The sequence below is a fragment of the Elgaria multicarinata genome, chromosome 4, assembly GCF_023053635.1.
Source record: "Elgaria multicarinata webbii isolate HBS135686 ecotype San Diego chromosome 4, rElgMul1.1.pri, whole genome shotgun sequence".
NCBI lineage: Eukaryota > Metazoa > Chordata > Lepidosauria > Squamata > Anguidae > Elgaria > Elgaria multicarinata.
The window spans coordinates 85142581-85161620 of record NC_086174.1 but is presented as its reverse complement, the minus strand read 5'-3'; the positions used below and the strand labels follow the sequence as shown (position 1 = coordinate 85161620).

The window sequence follows — 19040 nt, the reverse complement described above, 5'->3', positions numbered from 1 at the left end:
TCAAGTTAGGTAATTGCTCTGGTTTCTCCTTCAGATGACAATCAGACCAAAACCAATGAGAAGAAAGAAAAGAAAATGGTCTCTCAGAAACCCCGTGGTACAATCGAATATACGGTAAGAATTGGCTATATAGAATTGTACAGACATTTTTGGAAATGTCCACTTCTTCCACTCCCAACTTTATTTCATTTATTTGAAATGCCATTCAGTACTCTACATTACTCTTAATTGTTTGTTGTTTAACACTTACTATTTATTTGTTACGTTTATATTCTGCCTTTCCTTGAAGGAGTCCAAGGCAGAGTACATGATCTTCCTCCTCCTCCTCCTCCTCCTTTCTGTTTTGTCCTCACAACAACCCTGTGAGATAGGTTGTGCTTAGAGTCAGTGACCAGCCCAAAGTCGCCCATTGAGCTTCATGACCAAGTGGGGACTAGAAACTGAGTTCAACCCTCTTAACTACTTCACCACATTAGCTCTGTACTAGTAAGGGGAGACAATCCTTTTTTTAGTATGTAAAGCATCTAATGTCAAATACAACACGTGGCAAATGCCTTGTCAACTCTTGCATACTATGTATATGTGCATGTGTGTATGCTTTCCCTAGAATTCGAACAACAGCAGCAATAACAATAATAATTTATTTCATTTCTATAGCACTCAATAGCCAAAGCTTTTTGAGTTCACAAGATAATAAAATAGAGCATAAAATCTCAATGTACAAAATTTAAAACAATTTAAACAGCTAAAACAATTTCAATAAAATGCTAGACCTGTTAAGAAAGCTGACATAGGTGTCCCATTATATGCCATTAAACGCCTGAGAGTGGGGAACAGGGTTAACCTGGCACTGAAAAGATGATAGTCTTGGCATCAGGCAGGCCTCAGTGGGTAGATCATTCCATAATCAGGGGCTACCACTGAGAAGGCCCCGTCCTTTGTTGCCATCTTCTGAGCCTCCCTTGGAGTGGGCACTCAGAAGGAAGGCCTCAGATGTTGATCGTAGTGTTTGGATAGGTTCAGGTCAGGAGAGGTCCCAATCTGGATTGGAAGCAAAAACAGGAGGAAAGAAACAACCAAGAAAGGTGCAAAAAGGGGAGAAACAAGTTGGGCTTCTCAACCTAATATAAAGAAATTAAAAGTTCAGCATCTTGAGAGCTCGTTTCTCCCCCTTTTGCACCCAATCTGGATTGGGACTGCAGTGTATGGGGAGGGAAATCTAACCCTTTCTATGTGACTGTTTTCCTGCTAAAAATATCTCTCCTCCCGCCCACTCACTCAAACTGCTATTTTCCCTTGGCATTTGCTGCAATGACATTTTGGGGGCACATAGCAGCTGAGGGAGTGAGTTTTTTTTTACAGGAGAGACAATCTTTCCCCCCCATGTATCTCTCCTTCTCCTACACCTCTAATAACAGCACCCCTCTGTGCTGTACCTTGAGCCCCACTGCAGATTGGGAAGCTATTGCTCTTCTGAGAGGGGAATCGGGAGGGAGGAAGGAAGAAACTCCACTGAACATAAGAAGAGCCCTGCTGGATCAGACCAAGGATTCATCTAGTCCAGCATTCTGTTCCCACAATGGTCGAACAGCTGTGGATCAGGAATCTACAAGCAACATGAGTGCAACAGCATCCTCTCGCTCATATCCCCAAGCTTACAGCCTCTGATACTGGAGATAGCACATCACCATCAGGACTAGTAGCCATTGATAGCCTTCTCCTCCAGAAATTTGTCCTTTTTAAAGCCATCCAAATTGGTGGCCGTTACTATGTCTGGTTTTTGTTGTTTATTCGTTCAGTCGTTTCCGACTCTTTGTGACTTCATGGACCAGCCCACGCCAGAGCTTTCTGTCGGCTGTCGCCACCCCTAGCTCCCCCAAGGTCAAGTAGCACATTTGATAGTTTGGCAATGTGCTATGTGAAGAAGTACTTCCTTTTATCTGTCCTGAAACTCCCACCAATCAGCTTCATGGGATGACCCTGGGTTCTAGTATTTTGAGGGAGTGAGAAAAATGTCTCCCTGTCTACATTCTCCATATCATGCATAATTTTGTACACCTCTATCATGTTTCCCCTTAGCCGCCTTCCCCCCCCCCTAAGCTAAACAATCCCAGCTGTTGTACCCTTTCCTCATAGGGGAGATGCTCTAGCCCGTTGATCATTTTATTTGCCCTTTTCTGCAGTAGTATTTAAGCAATGTAGTAACATTGCTTAATTATCTAAAACAAATGCAATCCTAAACATGTCTAATCAAAAGTAAGCTGTGACTTACTCCCAAGTAATCTTGCTGAAGAATCAGGGAAATTTAGTGAAACGAAACTGAGAGGGAGGGGGAAATAGTTTTTCTTTGAATTAGAGGCTCAGTTTCACACATATTTTTTTGGGTGAATCACTGTTTCGCCTCAGTCCTAACAGCCACTCAACCGGCTGAATGCACATTCAGCACATGTAGGAAAGGCATCTACACACATACAGTCATGTGTGAAGGGAAGGGATATCCTGGCTCAATCAGAAACCTCTCTCTCACATGGAAGATGTCTACATTTATACATGCATACCCCCCACTGATGCACATCAAATGTGCAAATGGACGGGTTTGTGCCACTTCGCATTGGGAGTTGGCTATCCCATCCATCCATGCAACTCATCCTCACACATTACTTGAACACGGGAGTGTGGTGTCATCTTAACCTCCTCAGTCTCTAGCATCAAATTTCTCTTTTTTTCATCACTTCTGCACACAGAAGGCTTACCTTCTGAGCTAACACATGCACAAATATAAGCAAAGAGGAGTAATATACAATACACTGTATGTGTTCAAACTCTGGTATACTTACAATGGGGCTCAGTGGATTATGTCCATTGTGTAGAAAACATGTTAGTTCTGTATACAATGTCCTTATCTTGTAAAAACCAATAAATGATTGACTTAATGAGATAAGCAGAGATCGAAGTAAGCCAATAATATTACTTTGGTAAATATTAGTGTTTATTTTCACTTATGTTCCTACAGTTAAATCCTCACTCAAGTCCAGATGCAGAAGATTGGGGATTTTTACCACTAATCTTCATGAGTATTGCAAAGATAAGATATTTTGATGTGTCGGCACATGTGATTGCTCTTGGCTTTTCTCAGAGGTCAAATGCAAGCAATAGAATATTATGGAAGAGAATTCAGGATTGCTGTCCTTGAATGGGAGTTAGATGAAAAAAATACTTTGAGTGAAGTATTTAATCCGTGATGTGACTATTCATATATACTCTTATATAAAATGAATTGGACCAAGCTATGTATTTAATTAGATAATCCATTGTATTCTGCACTGACACACACACACACACACTTTGTCAAATTCCATTTCCAGAGGTGTAGCCATATTAGTCTCGTGCAACGAAATCTACAGAGAATCCTTTAACATCTAAAAGGTGAATAAATCAGATGATGAACAATTATGCCAGAATACATTTGTTAGTCTTTAAAGTGCTACAGGACTCTTTGTTTTTTGAGGGAGGGGGAATAAGAACCAGTGAAATAGACTTGTAAATCTAGAGTTTAAATGTATTGATTTTAATGAGGCATCATTGCTGGGAACACATTTTAAAATGTAATACTTCTATCTTTCTCCCCCTTAGGCTGGAAGCAAAGATACCCTAAACAACATTGCACTGAAGTTTAACATCACTCCAAATAAACTTGTGGAGCTCAATAGGCTTTTCACACACACAATTGTTCCAGGCCAGGTAATTGTGTCAAGATTAAATCCCAATTTCTAAAAGGTTTCATCTGTGCTAACCAAGAAAGGCTGTTCTGAAATCATTTTGAAGTAACCCCAGTTATGGAAGTGATACCCCCTAATAATTGGCTGGAGGCATGCAGCAGTTTCCAACCCATATTTACCATGCAATAAGTCTGCGGTTTTAGGATGAACATATGAAGCTGTCCTGTCTCAAGTCAGCCGAGAGAATGAATAACATGGAATCCCAATCTTTGGGATAGGCATGGGTTTTACCCAACTTAAGTAGTGATAGTTAAGGCAGTATTCTATCTTCAGCTTCTTCTTTGTGGTCTCTGTGCATCACACATACGGGCCCTGCATCTGTGTGAAGTCACGATTTGGGAAACTTCTATAGCTGAGGAGTTTTGGCGGGAACATTTCCTCTACTGTCCCAGTGTACATGTCCCTAGCGGGTTCCCGCTTATTCCTTCAGATCTCTTTCGACTGCCATTGTGGTAGCCTCATCTGGGAACTTTTCTTGAGTTCGGTTCATCTGAAAGCTAAAAGTTGTTTTAAAAAGCTGAGGTTTTATTCTTTCTCTCTTTATAGACTTCTCTCTTTACCTTTTGCATTATTTGATTTATTTTTTTGTTTTGCGACCCTGCGATCGCCCTTAAGGCAGTATGACCCTCAAGAGGGTGCTGGTTGTGGGAGCAAGTTGCCATTCGATGGACTACAGTTATACTGTATTTCTTCGATTCTAAGACGCACTTTTTCCCATATAAACATCTATAAAAACGGGGTGCATCTTAGAATCGCGGATATGTTCATTATTTCTTAGAATCAAAGCTTTTTTTCTGTTGGTGGTACTGAAATTAATGTGCGTCTTACAACCGATGGCGTCTTAGAATCGAAGAAATACGGTAGATAGCAACTTGTCTATCTCGTGTCTAGTGATCTTGGCTGTAAGTCAGTGGCCTATCAACTTAATATAGTGGTAGTATTTTGTGATGTCATCCCATAGTCTAAGCTGGCAGGTTTTTTAGCTATGCAGACTTGGCAAGTGACCCAAGACTACTATATATATAAGCAAGCTTCAGGAGGAGAATGAGATTGGCAAGCTGCTATGCTACTGGTTGAGCGTGGTTGTGCGTGGAGTCTGCCAGGAACTTAAGTTATCTCCATCCTTGTTTATACATTTTTAATGAGTTATAAGGCCTGCTTAAGGCTCAGCTAATACAATAGAGGCTCACAGATATCTAGTGATTGTGAGCATTGGAACTGCTCCTAGAATGGGTAGGCAACCTGGTGCCCTCTAGATGTTTTGGACTAAGAGCATAGTGAATTAGTCCAAAACATACTGAATTAGACCATTGGTCCATCTAGTCAAGTATTATCAATGCTGACTAGCAGCAGCTGTCCATGTTCTCAGAAAGGGATCTTTCTCAGGATTGAATTTATGACCTTCTGCATGCAAAGCACATGCTCTTTCGCTGAGCTATGCCCCCTTGTTGACTACAACACCCAGAAGCCCCAGCCAATATGACCAATGGTCAGGAATTGTGGGAATTGTAGTCCAAAAAACCCGGAGAGCACCAGGCTGCCTACCTCTGCCTTAGAATGGTGAGTGACCTCACAACACATCAATAAAATGCTAAGATAGCAAGTATTAGCATTAGCGATATTTAAATGCAACCCTTCAGTTTATAGAACCCCCCAGGACAGCCAACAACAATTAATAAAATGATGCAAGGAAAAACGAAACAACACAATAATATATGGACTGGGTTTGCATGACATGCGAACTCTTGATAGGTTGTTTTCTGGAACAACTCATGAATGGTTAGCATGTCATCTGTACAGTTTTTCCACCCATCGTGGCTCAAACAACTCACCCTGAGAGCCCATGGTCTGCAGTAGGGGTTGTTTGACCTACGGTGAGTTAATATGGTGTCATCTGGCATGCCAGCGAGGGTTACAACAATTGTGTTACAGAGCCACTCGGTAAGAGTGGCTGAAAATGCTGACGCCATTAATTGACTTAATTACATATTACTGGTTTAAACTCTATTGATTTTAATGGATTTAACCTGTAATGTTTTTAAATTATTTTTATTAACAATGTAGACCCCCCCACACATACACAATTCTCGCACTTCCAGAAATGGTTTACTCATCCATCTTTACTAGAAGCAAAAATAGTCTGTACCCTGCAACGAGAGAGAGAGAATCCACGACATCAGTTGTGTCTATTTATAGCTAGGTGCTTTAAGGCTTTGGTTGTCTTCTTAGTGTTTTTTGATACATCTCCAATGGCATTTTAGCAATAAGGTGGTATATAGATACTGCTGATAATTAAAATAATCTGTATAATTTTTTAAAAAACTTTTCTGTTCTGTTTTTATTGGCCCAGGTTCTGTATGTGCCAGATACTGAACCTCTTTCTACTGCAGGGAAGGCAGCTTCCTCAAGTCCTGGTGCTCCTGTTTCACCTTCATCATCAGATGCAGAATATGATAAGCTTCCGGTAAGATTTCCAGAGGGGCAGCTGTGTTAGTCATAGTTTGTTGCAGCAAAAATTACAGAGACCCCTATAACACCTTAACTAACAAATTTATTATGGCATATGCTTTCATGGAAGTAAGATCTGGTCTCTGAAAACTTATGGCATAATAAACTTGTTAGACTTTAAGGTACCACACGACTCTTTGGTTTGACATTGCAGGTTTGGGTTTCCAAAATACAGTGGAATTGCTTAGCAAATTTGCAGTAGAGATGGGGGCTGGTTTACATTTTATGAGATACAAAGAAGAGAGAAACAAATCCTCAGGATGCAGTGATTACTATAGGTCGCCAGTGATTACTATAGGAGACAGTTTATTGCTAGAGGAAAATCTGTAGACATCTTCTAACAAGTAAGCCCCTTGAAGAAGGCCTTTGAAAGGACACAGGCCAAAACGCGTTGGGCTTTGTACAAATAAAGCTTTTTGCATCCTGAAGACTTGTTTCTCTCTTCTTTGGATCAGAATTGGATGCTTTCCTCCTTTCGTTTTTGGTTTTTTACATATTATGAGAGACACAGGACGCTTGCTCTATAGCTGTTGACCTGTGTTGAATTGTTTGCTTCTAGTGGCTTGCTACTTGTGTTGATGTTCTCCACACAGCTACAAATTATCAAAAGCAGGACATTTTCAAGGCTTGAGAATATCACCTGACCTGGGAAACAAGCTGAGGCACACAAATGTCTTAATGTGTGGTGACCATTTTTAAAGTCCCTTTCCGTGTGATATGTAAACTAGCTATAAAAGAAATAAGCCCAGTTCTGGGAGTCTTTCAGAGACAGGCCCCTTATGACATTACCTTGTGCAGCGCGGAAGTTCCTAGAGCTTGGCTCCTTCTTGCATCAGAAGTCTGAAGTCACACAGTAGGCTAGTATAAGTACATGCTAGATCAGGCCGAGTGTCCAACTAGTCCAGTACTCTGTTCTCATAGTGGCCAACCAGCCATCGGCCAGGGACCAACAATTCAGGACAAGGTGCAACAGCACCCTCCCACCCATGTTCCCCAACAACTGGTGCATATAGGCTTACTGCCTCAGATGCTGGAGGTAGCACATAGCCATCAGGGCTAGTAGCCATTGATAGCTGTCTTCTCCAGGAATTTATCCAACCCCCTTTTAAAACCATCCAAATTGGTGGCCATCACTACATCTTGTGGTAGTGAATTCCATAGCTTAACTCTACACTGTGTGAAGAAGTACTTCCTTTTATCTGTCCTGAATCCCCCACCAATTAGCTTCATGGGATGACCCTGGGTTCTAGTATTGTGGGAGAAGGAGAAAAATGTCTCCCTATCCACATTCTCTGCAACATGCATAATTTTGTACCCCTCTATCATGTCTCCCCTTAGCCTCCTTTTTTCCAAGCTAAACAGTCCCAGCTGTTGTAACCATCCCTCATAGGGGAGATGTTCCAGCCCCTTGATCATTTTAGTTGCCCTGTTCTGCAGTTTTTCCATCTCTATAATATCTTCTTTTAGGTGTGGTGACCAGAACTGTACACAGTATTCTAAGTGTGGTCGCACCATAGATTTGTAGAAAGGCAATATAATACTGGCAGTTTTATTCTCAATTTCTTTTCTAATAATGCCTAACATGAAGTTTGCCTTCTTTACAGCGGCCGTACAGTGGGTTAACATTTTCATGGCATTCATTCTCATGGCATAGTAGCTTAGAGACCAAGCTGTGAATTAGTAAGTCCTTTTTTTGAAAATTGCCTCTACCATGAGCTCACTAAGGGGAGTTAGAGAGTCATCACACAGGGGAAAATCACATTTCCTTACCATTGCTTCTCTGCCCCCACATTTGTTCCTCATTACTTACTCTTTCTGCCCAGAGGGGAAAGAGGAAGTAAACAAAGACCAGGTGGCCCATTCAGGGGTCTTTTTAATCGCACCACTTTTACTGCACACAGCAGGCAATCGTGGCACATTCTATTTTTTAAAACGTCGGATTAAAAGGGCTCTATTTTGCCACGTAAAAATGAGCGGAAGGAACGGGAGGCGGATGTCATCTAAAGGACGCACATACATCCGTAAGTGGGCAGTAGTGAACGTGTGATAAAATGCTCTTCTGATGTACCTCTTAGGCAAGCCACTCCTTCCCAGCCACAATATGGGGGATAAAGATACTGATAGACCTTATAGGGTTGTTGTAAGGATTACAACTAGATCAGGGCTGGGCAACTTGTGGCCCTGCAGATGTTTTGATTTAAAACTCCTATCATCACTCACCATAGGCTAGGGCTAATGGGAGATCTAGGCCAGTGATGTAGTAGTAATAATAATAATTATCACCACACCAGCATTGCACAAGTTCTCAGGAGAGGCAATGCTGGCATAAAAAATACCCATGGAATGGCTTCTCCGTGGCGTCAGTATTCTGACATTACCAAGAAGTGAAAGAATAAAGCCATGCAGCAGTGGCTTCTCTGTATGTATATATGTATGTGTGAATAAATTATGTTTTTAATTTACCTAAAGTTCTCGAAAGGCCATGTTAGCATAAGAAGGTGTTCTGTAATGTTGCAGATTGCACCAATATCCTGAAATTAACTTATTTCTTTCGGTGCCTGTATGTAAGCTTTCAAGTTACACAGACATCTTCATCGAGCAGAAGTTGAGATGTGTATAGCTTTCTGAAGGCTTTCTACAGAGGAGACAGAAATTACAAAAATAACTTGAAGGTTTACTGTTTGTACTGGCTTGGATCCTGACTTTCCTTCTCTGAAGGGAATAGAGTTGCATTCATGGAATTGCATTCCAACCACACTCTTACACCTCTGCAGCTTTCTGCACCACCTGAAAATCTCCTTGCAGTGTGGCACTCTTTGGAATGGTGTGGGATATGTTGTGGTAGCAGCGGATTGAGGTAGAACTCATGTCCCCTGACTTTGACTAATGGAGGCGCAACTTAGGAACCAAGCCAACGATTTTTTAAAAAGAGTACTTTTATTTCCCCCCAGGATGCTGACTTAGCAAGAAGGGCTTGCAGACCTCTCCAAAGAGTCCTGTCATCCACCTCAGAGGAAGACGAGCCAATTGTTGTCAAGTTTTTAAAAATGAATTGCCGATACTTCACAGATGGCAAGGTAGAGGATTTCGCTAGTTTCTTTTGCGAGAGGTTTGTTTCATGTATTATAGGCCAGTGATAAGGAACATCTGGCCATCCAGATATTGTTGGGTTGCAACTCCCATCTTAAGCTCTGCTGGGTAGGGCTGATGGGAATTGTTGTCTGACAACATCTGGAGGGCCACATGTTCCCCATCAGACCCTTTAATGAGGTTAACAACCATTTTAACTATTCTGTTAGTAGAGTCGAAGGATTGCCACAGTAACCAGATCAAGAGGTAGTTTCCCCATAAGCTATCTTAAAAGTTTCTCAATTAAATAGCATTGATGGAGTGTGTTCTTGTTTTGTGAACATAGATAAAGGTGTTCCCTGAAACAAGATAAGCAGGTGTTTTGTGAAACATCCATCACGAAGGAATAACTATTTCAGATTTGGTTGAAACAAAGTTCACATTCTCAACCATTAATTCAGGTGTGCAAAAGCTTTTGATCCACCAAGCTGAATGAAGGCCACGAGGCAGGTTTTATGATCTGCTGAGCATTTCCCTCCCTCCTTCTCACTCACACACAGTATAGTCTGAGATGGGCTGTGTTTGGCTTTATAGATCACATTATGTTGGTCTGCTTTAATTGAATGAGTTCTTATTCATTCATTTATTCATTTATTTATTTACAATATTTATCTACTGCTCCCCATTCAAAACAATAAAAACAGAATAAAACACCTTAAATAGATTTTTAAAAGCAAAATGAAAGGTGAACTGTGAACCGTGGCTGTTCATTAAGGAGAGGCTTCCTGGAACAATGACATTTTCAGGAGGCACTGAAAGGAATACAAAGTTGGCGCCTGCCTGAACTCCAGAGGCAGGGAATTCCATAGGAGAGGGGCCACCACACTGAAGGCTCTTCATGTCACTGATTGCCTTCTGTGCTGGACTTAACATATCAACTGATTTTATGAATTCCACCATTACAGAAAACTCACATACCAGGTCTTCTGTGGACCTCCTCTGCCTCGGAAAACTTACCTTCCTTGGTGGGGTGGCTTTTCCAGGAATGGCTACCTGGACCAAAGCTGTTTTGTCATTGAAGCTTGAGCTTCCAAGTACTTAGGATTCTATAGCAAGCATTTGGCATAGTTAATATTTCAAGATATTATTTGCAGATGTGTGTAACGTTATTGCTAGGGAAAAGAACCTCCAACAGAAGGTGATTTAGAATGGCGAAGCCTCAAGGAGGGGTGGGAATGGGAATGTTTAACTGTCCCCCCGCCCCCGGCCAATTTCCCCTTGCAGGATTCCAAATGTGAATTTGCTCCTGGACTTTTCTTCCACGAGCTTGTGTATATCATGTAGGTAAGGTCTAGGAGCGCTAACATTTAAGTAAAAAGGCCTTAGCTACATGAACAGCGTAACATGTAGAGCTTCAGCTATGGGGCAGTATATAAATTTAGTAAATATATAAATAAATTTAACTGGAACACTTTCCTTTTACCTTCATTCAAGTTTCTTATTGGAAATTCTTCGTCTAAGAACTGAAGTCATGCTGTTATGAGACTAGGGCCTGCTTGCTCTGAGGGTTGACTCATGAATCTTCATAATATTTTGACTCTAGTTAATTAACAATCTGCAACTCCCGTTTCATTGCAGCCGGGGATTAAATTTAAATACCTTGATCCCTTTTTATAACTCCGGCCTTGTCTGCTAAAGATAGATGCGTTTTGAACACCTGGAATCTCTATCTCTCCTTGATTTCAGTAGGGTGTTGTCTGCCCAGAATTAGCAGTTTGGTAGAAAACATGATTCCATTGGAGGTGGGAGGGAGTTTTGGAAAACTCTGAGAGGGAATATAAGGGACAACAGACCCAAGGATGTTCAGTGAATGTGTCATAACAATCTAAATTGTTAAATGCCCATTTTTATTTCAAGGGTGTAGTAGGAGGAGTCATGTTAATTACTCCCAACAACATCATGTTTGACCCCCATAAGTCAGACCCTCTGGTAATTGAGAACGGCTGCGAAGAGTACGGGCTCATTTGTCCCATGGAGGAGGTGGTTTCGATTGCGCTCTACAATGATATCTCTCACATGAAGATCAAAGATGCTCTGCCATCGTAAGAAGTCTTCTTTGTTTATCAAATTTGAACGTTATCAATGGGCTATGGAGGACAAGCATCTGAAAAATGAAAAGTGGACCTCAGTGAACAAGGCAGCAGCTAACAAGAAAGAAGGGAAATAAGCAAAGTAGTGGTGTATTCTTTAGGAATTATGATGTTCACCTAGGCCCAGATAACACTTTTTTTTTCAGGTGATGAAGCTTGTATACAGTGGGCACTACTGTATTTCCACACGTGGCCAGCTCTCCTAGTTGTAGTACACACGTAGAAGGCCCTGCTGACTCCTATCTTTCCACCGGTGCCTACTGCTTGCATAGTGCAATATTGCACATCTGTGGGAAAGCCCCGAAATGAGCAGAAATGCTTGTTTCTGGAGAGGGTAAGGTCAGCAGATTAGGCCCCAGTTGGAAACTGCCCAGAGAAGTTGCCAACCCATTCGTATGTAAATGAGAAATGTTGCCCTCATAAATTCAAATTATACATTTTTAGTTTCTTAACATGGCACTTTGAATGTTGCTTGAGGGTACTTTTCGCACATGCAGCTCACCCTTACAAAAATGAGGAGGCCCAAATTACTTGTTTGAGACCTTTCTCACCTCACAAAAACGACACGATAATTGTGCTTAAATCTTCATTTTGTATTAAATGGCACAAAGGGAGAGTCAGTGAAAAGGATGGAAGTGGGAGAAGGGAATTACGAAATGGTAAAAAACAACTGCGGCAGAGAGCAAGGCAGCGGCATGGTGTGGATTTCGATGGGCTACTTTCTGTATTCGTATTTTTCATGACAGTCCCTCACCTCATTAATTAAAGGTAGATGATCACAGATTTCAGTGGTGTGAGCTCCAGATTATATTGGCATAACTTCAGCATGCCCCAGCCAGGATGCATAGTATTGCATCCTAAAATTTTAGCATAAAGCAGTACTCAGCCATCTAACTTAAGCTTGTTGTTTTGTTACTGCCAAAAAGTAGTGCAAAATTTCAGGATTGCTAACTTGTCTATTATGCCTTTCTCACTATTGGGGACCTGGTGTGGGGGAAGAGGGCAGAGAAGGGCTGCAGTAGCATAATACGTTTAGCCACTTGGAAGGAGCACGTAGGTAATAAAACAGGAGCGCTCGTGCTTTTTAGAACATTTACTGAGATGTGTGGGACTTGTAGAAGCACTTTATGAACACAGTGGCTTGATGTTCTGTCATTATTAATCTTTATGAGGTAGAAGATAAAATGTGGGCAATAGCCATGAGAAGGCTTCCATTTATTTCAGGAGTGATACACTTCTCCCGGCCTGAGTGCCAAATTAAATTTTGGAGAAGCTCTCGGGGGCCGCATTCTAGGGGTGGGCAGAACTGAAGGCAGAAAGGGTGGGGCCAAAGAAACCAAGATGCAAAACCAAGATACTGGCATATTTTAGCTTGCAGTTCTTAACAGCCAGTGACTAAGCTTTAAGAGAGGCAGGGAGAAGTGAGGGAACGGGGTGGGGGAGCGGGGAAGGAGGCATGGCCATCTGGGGAAACCCAGAGGACTGGATTTGGGACCTGAGGTGGGCCAGGTTTGCTCCTCGAGCCTGAGGTTCAACCCGCCTGGTTTATTTGTTAGGAGCAAATTAGGCTAGTTTGTCAGCCTTTTCTAAAACTCTCAGGCTCGTGCGTTGGGCACCTCAAAAGTGTATGATTTGAATTAAGAGAAGGCAAGTGTACAGGTAACAGGATTTTATGATTTCTGACCCCATCTCATGATTTTGAGTTGAATCATGATTTTAAAATCTTGGAACGATTAAGGCTGCACTTTTTAGTCTCCTGAACTAACTAAAAGGCTCAGCTGATGAGATAGGATTTGTTTGCTCTAATTGCCCTGCAAACCATCACAGACAGACAAATTAAACAGTACACAATCATTCTGTTGCTCTTTTTTTAGTAACATAAGACCCAGACGGGTTCGTGTCTTTCATTCCCTCATCTGTAAAAATGCCTATATGATACCTAAGAATGCATCCATTTCTCCACTTCCACATCATTTATTCAAAATACAAATATTTGATTATATTGGTTCTTTCAATTTCATAATTTCTTTATTTCGGTTGGCTTGCATTTTATTTTGAAGGACACCGTTGTCTTAGTTGATATTATTTCAAAGTTGTTTTGGTGCATTTTAGTTGACTGTTTCTTTTTTGCTATTTGTTGTATCATTTATTTAAACATTTGTTGAGTTCTCCTTTTGTTTTCATTTTGTTCTGTTTTTAACACTCCATATACATCCACCATCTTTCCTGACAGCGACATTCCAAAGGATCTTTGTCCTCTGTACAGGCCTGGTGAGTGGGAAGACCTTGCTTCTGAGAAGGACATTAACCCATTCAGCAAATTTAAATATATGAACAAGGAAAAAAAGCAGCAGAAAGTAGACAACTTTGTCACATTGAGTTCCAGACTGATCAAACCATCAGAGGAGGAGAAGGTGACAGATTTTGAAATGGTTAAACCTTCTGAAAGTTCTTCCCCAGTGACTTCCAGGTCAGTGGAAACACCAAGGGACTCCACTATTCCAGAGTCTTCAAAAAGGGTGGCTTTGGAAATATATACTACAGAACATTCTGTAGAGAGCGTTACTCTGGACCTAACCAAAGACAATTCCCTTCTGGGAGAGGATGGCTTTGTTGAACTAGAAGAGACTTCATCACAAGTTGATAGCAGAGCAGATTGTGGAGATCAAGGAACAGTAGATGTTCCCAAGGACTGTAAAATAAGAGAGGAAGTTCGGTTACGAGCAACAAATAAAGAAAATTGTAAGCAATCAGTGTCAGATTCATCAGGGCCAAAGCATGAGATCCCTAAAGATGTCCTTGATCTAGAGTCCAGTGAGAAGCTAGATGTGGTGCCTGAAATGAACAAGGGTAGTAGTTCTCCAACAAATAAGGTAGAGGCGACTCTGGATGCAAACAAGGACCTGAATAAAGACAAGCTTATTGAATTTTACCTCAAAAAGGATAAGGATGAGCCACCATCCGCTGATGACTTGTGTAAGGCTGAACTCAAGAAAGAGAGGAACAATATACCAATGGGTATAGACTTAACACTTAGCTCTTCACATTCGCAAGCCACTAAAGTACTTACAAGCAAAAGGGCAGGACCTGATTCGTGCTCTGTGGAAAGGAATGGGCCATTGCCGGAAGTTGACTCAGCAGCAGGAGCAGAGAAAAAAGAGTGTGATGGATCAAAAGCTTCCTCGTTGGCATCGCATCAAGATAATAAGTCTGAAATCAGATTGTGGTTGCTGCAAAGAATCCAGGTGCCCATTGAAGGTAGGCTTACTTGCCATAGTTTTGCGAAAGGATTCTTGCTAATGTTTTATTGAAGGGCTGAATGTCTATTTCTATTTTAAAAAGTCTCCCTTTTAACTTAGCAGAAAGGGTTGTGGCTCAGTAGTGGCGCACATGCTTTGCATGCAGAAGGTCCCAGGTTCAATCCCTGGTGGGGCTAGGAAACCCTGAAGAGCCATTGCTGCCAGTCAGTGTTGACAATACTGAGCTAGATGGACCAATGATTTGACCCAGTATAAGGCAGCGTTCTGTGTTCCTGTGCTAGATATTTTAACAATATAATTCTATCCTTCTGCCTACCTTCCTTGTAAGGCAAATTGCTGGCAATTGAGACTGGGCTCCTATATTCTAGGTAAAGCATATGCTCTACTATGGAGTAATTATCTTTGGGGCTGGAGCAGAATCAATGCAGCATCCCTACAATTTGGAGGGAAAGGATTGTGTAAATACACAAGGATGTTTTTTCTAAATTCATCTCGCTCCCTCATTGTTGCTTATGACAGTGTTCCCTCAATGTTCAGGTACCAGAAAACAAATGTCACTTCAAATTCAATGAGACTTTTAAATGAATCTGGTTTTAAGCACTGGTTGTTATCATCCCCTGGCTGGATGACCAGTTCGTAGTGTGACCGAGCTGCTGAGTGTGTAAGGCTTGTCCACACTCGCAGTGCATTCCAGATGGCTTCCCTGACTCTGGGACTTGTCTTCATTTGTGAGCAAACATTCTGCAACAGTTGTGCACTGGCATGAATCCCCTGGGTAGCAGAAGTACTGTCTCTTTTGGGGTCTCACTGGGAATTGTGCAAATAGAGTTGCAGAAGAAAGCACGCAACAAATTAAATGTACTGGAGCTCTCATGGTATGTCTCCACTGTATGTCTTGAGGTTCAATAAAAGACTCCAAGCATATTCTAAACCAGCCTTACAAATCTGTGGAATGGGTGCTGTTCAGCATTTGCTTATTTGCTTCTTCTCCCTTTTCTGATCCAACCCCTCCAGCATGTCACCACTAACTACCCACTGGCATTTTCCATCTTTTGCTACCACTAAGATGCTGTTCTGTCCAGCTGCCCACTGTAGCACCTTCTTTCTCCAAAGGGTGTGTGTGCAAAGCACTGTAGGACATACAAAATCTTGCTTCCCTGACTTTAGAAGGCCAAAGTTGGCAGCTGGAAGAGTGTCACCATTCTTTTTCCACCTGCAAAAGGACATTAGGTATAGGAATAATGTAGTTGCTTGTTTCATCATGTTGTGACCATTTCTTCTTAGCTCAGGTGAAAAGATGAATGGCAAATTGCATTTCTGATGTAAAGCATTAATGGCAGCATTCACATGGAAGAGTAAGGCAGGTTTCTTGCAAGTCCTATCTTACTGAGAATAAACTGCTTACTGGGGCCTGCAGCCTGTTTGCTCCCTCTTGGTGTCTCCTGCTAACACGAGGAATTAAACAAAAGAAACTCAGAATCTTGGCCTGTCACTCTCTTTACAAGCCAAGATTGCAAACTAAGGTTTGTTCTTGACTTATGAATTCTGGTTTGTTTGGAAGCAAGTAGCCAGGATCCCAGGTTTGGATAACACACTTTTTTAGCTAGCTAGCAGGAGGAGCCTTGTAGGAGTGAGGGGGCTGCATGCCTCAGCACACATCTTGTTCACAGTGTAAGGATTCACCATTCCATGTAGGGATGTCATCAAATGAGTCTGGATTTTTATGAATCTGACTTGCAGATTCCACAGTGGACCAGCTTTTCCCAAGTCACATGAATTCTGTGGACTTGCATACCCCCTTTTTTTTTACTTTTCATGATTTTATGCAAATTTAATTATAGAAAAATACATGAAATTTAAAAAAATCCCACGCTGAAAATGCACATTTTCCCCATGAAATGTGCATTTGTGGGGGATTTGTGCATTTGCAGGAAGTTGTAAAAAAAATTGATTCTGGCATTGAGCAGATGATGGAACAAAAGTCAATCTGACAATAAGCAAAACACATATGGGCGGATTTTAGAAAATCAATAGATCCCTAATTCCATGTGAATGTGGCCAGTGTGCCTGAACTTAGTCTTAATCATTTCCTTGCTGCAGTTGCTGGTGTTTCCAGAGATGAGAACTATTATGTGTGATTCCTCCCTCCCACTATGTTTTGAATATAGTTAAAATGTACTGATTGCAGGGCCAATGTTAAATACTACCTAATCAGCTTTTTCTTCAGGTCAAAGTGCCCAGGTGAATAATATACCAGGCTTTGTCTCTGTGTCTATGTGTTTTACAAAGTGGTTAATTTCAGTGATTCCCTAAGACCAGTTTTGGAGGGAATGTATAGCATGTAGTTTTTATATTTTGTTTGCAGTTTCTTTTACATGAACTGCCATGGGATTTTTATTGATGGGCAGTGTAGGAGTATTTATAATAAGTCAATAAAATGCAATAAATTCAAAAATGTCTTTGGCATTTCTGAACAGTCACTTCTTGACCAAGGTTAAACTGTTCCGCTGCCCTGATATGCTACGTTTGTTATGTTGCAACTCTGTGGTCTCTCTTGGATTCAGATATGCTTCCTTCAAAAGAGGAGAAAAGCAAGACCCCACCCATGTTTCTGTGCATCAAAGTGGGCAAGCCTATGAAAAAGTCATTCACTGCCCAAAGCACTACCATGGCTCAGCAATATGGAAAAAGGAGAAAGCAACCTGAATACTGGTTTGCTGTTCCTCGAGAAAGGTAAGCTGCAGCTTCTCATCAAAGTCTCTGATCCTTTCCAGAATATATGGAAATGACAGCTTGTGCAGCATCCAACAAAATACTTGCTTTGGTTGGGGGGTGAGACTTCATTTCTAATAAAGGTATTGTCCTAATTTGCATTCTGTTTTCCCAGTGCCGTTGTTATTATTTTATTCCCCACATCAGCTAAAAAGGACTTGAAAAGCAACAGTTTGTTCCTGGAAATATGTGATATTTCCACCCCTCTTGGGCACATTCTGGTTAATTTGATTGGCTGTGTGGAATGTAATTGCACAAGTGTCACAAGGCCTGGTTCTGGTTATTGCTTGTGACGTGGCAAGTGGCACAACGTCCAACGCCCTTCTTCCCCTCCCATTTGCCATATTTTTATTTTATTTTATTTATTTGCATCTTTTTAAAAGATGTAGTAAGCTGCTAGGACCTGAGTGAGAGATTAAACTGAAAAGAAAAATTCCTGATGCAAGAAGCCTCCTGTCTGTTTCATTTTATACTGTGGCAATGTGCTTAGTTTATCTCTTACATTTCTGTTCAAACAAATTGCTACTGTGATTCACCCATTGGTGACCTCACAATTGGATGACTAATTTGAGGCTTTCCTTGAGATTGCTCTGGAAGCTGTAGCTGGTAGAGAACATGGGTTGCATGGCTGTTAAGTGGGTCATTGGGTCACACACCCATTGCACCCACGCTGAACAGTACTGGCTCTCTATTTGCTTACGGGCCATCTTCAAGGTCTCGTTGTTTACACATAAAGCCTTAACAACTCGGGACCAGGACATCTAAAGGACCGTCTCCACCAGCACATTGCCACAGTATAAAATGAAACAGACAGGAGGCTTCTTGCATCAAGAATTTTATTTTTTTCAGTTTAATCTGTCACTCAGGTCCTTTTAAAAAGATGCAAAGAAATAAAATAAAATAAAAATATGGCAAATGGGAGGGGAAGAAGGGCGTTGGATGTTGTGCCACTTGCCACTAACCACGTCACAAGCAATAACCACAACCAGGCCTTGTGACACTTGTGCAATTACATTCCACACAGCCAATCAAGATAACAAGAATGTGCCCAAGAGGGGTGGAAATATCACATATTTCCAGGAACAAACTGCTGCTTTTCAAGTCCTTTTTAGCTGATGTGTGGAATAAAATAATAACAACCGCTCTGGGAAAACAGAATGCAAATTAGGACAACACCTTTATTAGAAAGGTGCAGAGGGACATGTGCCATGGACGCCCCTGAGCAAGAAGGAAAAAGAGCTTCTCTCTCCCTCCCCACGGAATGGCGGCGCCCTGATCAAGTAGGGGGGAACCATCGCCGCCATTTGGTGGGAAGGGTGGAGAGGACTGGGAGAGAGCAATAGCTAACCCTGCCCTTATGGCCTACTCAACATAGGATTTGTTTGCATGTCGCCCAAGTATGCCATGCAATCCGTGGAGTGGTCTCTGAGGGCAGGGTTGGCTAATGTATCGTCCAAACACGCCCATTGTCACCCAGTGAGCCCCATGGCTGCAAGGAGATT

The 19040-nt window shown here is 41.6% G+C and overlaps 1 protein-coding gene across 2 annotated transcripts in view; it reads left to right on the top strand.

The window, feature by feature from the left end:
- Positions 1–19040, top strand: part of NCOA7 (nuclear receptor coactivator 7) — an 88252-nt gene that overhangs the window by 45806 nt on the left and 23406 nt on the right. The window contains exons 4-10 of one of the 2 annotated variants that reach the window (XM_063124712.1): positions 35–114; positions 3634–3741; positions 6130–6243; positions 9239–9364; positions 11274–11458; positions 13773–14764; positions 17331–17499. In XM_063124712.1, the coding sequence (XP_062980782.1) occupies positions 35–114; positions 3634–3741; positions 6130–6243; positions 9239–9364; positions 11274–11458; positions 13773–14764; positions 17331–17499 (1774 nt within the window). Of the gene's footprint in view, positions 1–34; positions 115–3633; positions 3742–6129; positions 6244–9238; positions 9365–11273; positions 11459–13739; positions 14765–17330; positions 17500–19040 lie in introns of both variants that reach the window. The other variant, XM_063124711.1, reaches the window with a different exon arrangement.